The sequence below is a fragment of the Arachis ipaensis genome, chromosome B10 (assembly GCF_000816755.2).
Source record: "Arachis ipaensis cultivar K30076 chromosome B10, Araip1.1, whole genome shotgun sequence".
NCBI lineage: Eukaryota > Viridiplantae > Streptophyta > Magnoliopsida > Fabales > Fabaceae > Arachis > Arachis ipaensis.
Window position 1 is genome coordinate 99,087,007 of NC_029794.2, and position 3,888 is coordinate 99,090,894.

At 41.0% G+C, this 3,888-nt stretch overlaps 1 protein-coding gene across 1 annotated transcript in view; it reads right to left on the reverse strand.

The window, feature by feature from the left end:
* Window positions 1,906-3,888, reverse strand: part of LOC107620842 — an 11,646-nt gene continuing 9,663 nt past the window's right edge. The window contains exons 2-3 of the mRNA XM_016322948.1: window positions 2,397-2,526; window positions 1,906-2,265 (exon numbers count right to left, since the gene is read on the reverse strand). Coding sequence (XP_016178434.1) covers window positions 1,906-2,265; window positions 2,397-2,526 — 490 coding nt within the window. The remainder of the gene's footprint in view (window positions 2,266-2,396; window positions 2,527-3,888) is intronic.

The following is a 3,888-nucleotide window of genomic DNA, read 5'->3' on the forward strand; positions in this document are numbered from 1 at the left end:
ATTTGATTCGATTTTATGGTTTTGTAAATCGAACCCAATTGTTTCGATTTACATGTGAACGTAATTCGAATCGAATTGATTCGATTTGCATAGATCATTGCTATATAAACAAATCGAATTCACTTCATTCGAACTAGGAAACCACATACCCCACCCCCAACGCACCACCCAGATCCAAAAATCTCTGAAAGCAACCTGGGAACAACCAAATCTACACAGATGGAGGACGATCCGAATTGTCTGTATCGACTAGATGGAGTCGCGCATATTACTGGTGCCGGGGAGGTTAGTGTTTTTTTATTTTTTTCTTTTTTTAAAAAAATAGTAGTTGGTTAGAACTATTAGTTTGGGATTTTTAAAATAAAACAAAAAACAGATACTTGAACTTAGTTCATGTTAGAATTAGTGATTTATTAACTATAGAATATGATTAACTGTAGATTTATGAATGGGGTTAATTATAGGATTTTGAGTGTGTTAATAAAGAGAACATATTTTTGTATGGACTTGTGAGGCACTTACGCAATTGTTGTGTACTCGTGGAGGACTGTATGCTTTTTTTTATTACCTTGAAGAAGTGGACCATGAGCAATGCATTGATTAGTGTTTTTATCTATGAAAGATTGGTAGGAATTTATTGTAAACATGTTTTTAAAGTATCAGCATGCAATGTCTACGGTAGTTAGAGAGATTTTTATGCACCGAAAAGTTTTTTGGTGACGATTGTGAGAAGGAATTTTCTATCTTTAAGCAGTCCCATCGATGCATCAGCAACATGAGATGGCAACACGTATGATGTTGGATGATAGGATCATTCCGTACTTGCAGATGGCTAATCTGTACCATCTTGCAAGACTGAACGAGAGTTGGTTTTGATTGGACGAGCCGTTGGTTAACGCTTTCGTAGAGAGATGGCGGCCTGAGACGCATGCCTTTCACATGCCGTTTGGGGAGTGCACGATAACCCTCCAGGTTGGCCTCGATCACCTTAAGCAGATGCTAAATAAACTGTTGCTCGGTGCTTAACTGTGCCTCGACCTCTCTTCCTTTCCGTATGAACAGCTCGGCCAATCTCCCATATGTGGCCTTCACCAATGCACATACCAGAAGGTTCCTCACGCCCTTTAGAATCGAGTTTACACACTCAGATATATTCGTAGTCATGTGCCCAAATCTGCGACCTTCGTCCCGATGCTGAGTCTAATGTGCGTAGTCAACTCGATTAGCCCAGTTGCACATAGCAGGATCAAACGCACGCAAGATGTCAAACCAGTAATGAAACTCGACCTCGGTCTTCACATATGCAGCATTCACTAATAGCCTCCTTGCATCCTTGCCCTTGAAAGTCAGGGCAAAATTAGCCGCCACGTGACAGATGCAGAATGCCCTATATGCAGTAGGCAGAAGCCATCCACCATCAGGAGCTTCCAATGCAGCCTTTATCCAGTTGTACTTATCTGATATGACTAGTATACTCGGTTGAGGCGTCACATGAGCCCGAAGGTGAGATAGAAAGAATGACCATGACTCTGCATTTTCACCTTCCACAAGTGCAAAAGCAATAGGAATGATGTTGGAATTGCCGTCTTGTGCAATCCCGACAAGCAGTGTACCACCGTACTTGCCATACAGGTGCATACCATCCACACTGACCAACGACTTGCAATGTCGAAATGCCTCAACACACGGTGGGAATGTCCAAAACAGATGATGAAAATAAGCTGTAGAGTCATCCACTTGCCCACCAACTCGTACAGGACTCGTCTTCAACACAACTACACTACCTAGCATAGTGATATGCACACCCAATACCCATCATGGCAAGTCATTGTACGAATCTTTCTAGTCTCCGTAAATTTTTAACACGGCCTTCTGTTTGGCCTTCCAAACCTTCTTGTACGTCGGTCAAAAGTCAAAGTGTGCCTCTGTGGCATTCTGCAGTATCTTGATCGACATTGCAGCATCAGCTTTAATCATGGGCAGTATGAAGGCCGATATGACATGATAATCAAGCTTTCTGTGGTTACTAGAGATCGATGTGGCTAGGCAAGTATGAGGACCATTGTAACATTTTACCTCCCAAATACCTTTGCGCTGGCGGAGGCTAACCCAGATGAGCCATGCGCACCCGCCTCTGAACTCCTTGCACTTGCCATAGTACTTGCAATGATCCGATTCCAATACCTTGTACTCAACATCATGGCGAATGTTATAGGTCTTCACGCTGAACACGACTTCCTCTTTATCCTGAAACTGCTGACCGACCTAAAATTCAGATACACTTCCTGCATTTTGCGGGTCTCTTACCCCGAAGCCAACATGTACAATAGGATCCCTCTGAGGTGCCATAGCATCCAAGTCCAGAGCAGAGAAGTGCGGGGGGTACTGATTAGTACCTGAACTAGATGCTCCTCACCTACAGCTGGAGTCGTCTGTGGTGTCTCATCGTCGCTATCATCAGCTATCGTGGCGGGCTCCACATCATCATCATCATCATGCAATGTGATGAGAAAACTTTTGCGTGGTCTAGAAATTGCGGATGAATCCTCGTTGCAAGTATAGTTTCTAAACCTTCAAAAGTCCTTTCATACAAACGTTTTGGTTGTCACAAGTAACAAATCCCTTTGAAATTGATAACCGAGTATTCAAACCTCGGGTCGTCTTCTCAAGGAATTGCAGGGAAGTCTGTTCTTATTATTGGTTATGAAGATTGTAAATTGGGGGTTTTGGAAGTTTGGGCAATACGCACAGGTATATTTAAATGACAAGTAAAATAAATTAACAATAATAAAATCTCTTGGCAAGGTATGGAGAACTGGAGGTCCTATCCTAGCTATCCTTATCAATTGTGATGAGAATTGGATTCTTCCCCCACCTTATTAACCTCTAACTATGAAGGTAATTTAAGTGGACAAATTAATTCCAATTTTTAATCAACAATGAGTTTGATAACTCAAGAGTTACCAATGTCTCAACCAAAGCCAAAAGGGAGAAAAATATCTAAATTAAATTAAAAGCATCAATATAAGCAAAGCAATCATAAGTTTGGAATACCTCAATTAACTCTAATAAAGACATCAAATGTAACATGGAAGAGTTCATAAATTAAATTGGGAAAATAAATAAAAATAAAGAACCTGGGATTGAGAGCTACTCCTAAAACTAAGAGAAATCCTAAGAGAGAGGAGAGAACCTCTCTCTCTAAAAACTACATCTACTCCTAAAAAATTATAAAAATGAGAGCCTCTTTTTGAAGGGATGTAGTCCCCCACTTTATAGCCTCTAATCTGTGTTTTCTGGGCCACAAACTGGGTCAGAAACAGTCCAGAATTCGCTGGTTTCGAATTTTGCCACGCTGGATTTCTGTCACTGCGACGCGACCGCATGGATCACGCGGTCGCGTCACCTAGCTTCAGGGAAACTATAGCATATTATATATCAAATGGAAGCCCCAGACGTTAGCTTTCCAACGCAACTGGAACCGCATCATTTGGATCTCTGTAGCTAAAGTTATATCCGTTTGAGTGCGAAGAGGTCAGGCTGGACAGCTTAGCAATTTCTCCAACTTCTTGTATTCCTTCCACTTTTGCATGCTTCCTTTCTATCCTCCAAGCCATTCCTGCCTTATAATATCTGAAAACACTTAACACACATATCAAGGCATCTAATGGTGATAAGAGAGGATTAATATTAGTAATTATAAGTCCAAAGAAGCATATTTTCAATCAAAGCACATAATTAGGAAGGTAAATGTAAAACCATGCAAATAGTATGAATAAGTGGGTAAAGAGTAGATAAAAACCACTCAATTGAGCACAAGATAAACCATGAAATAGTGGTTTATCAACCTCCCCACACTTAAACACTAGCATGTCCTCATGCTAAGCT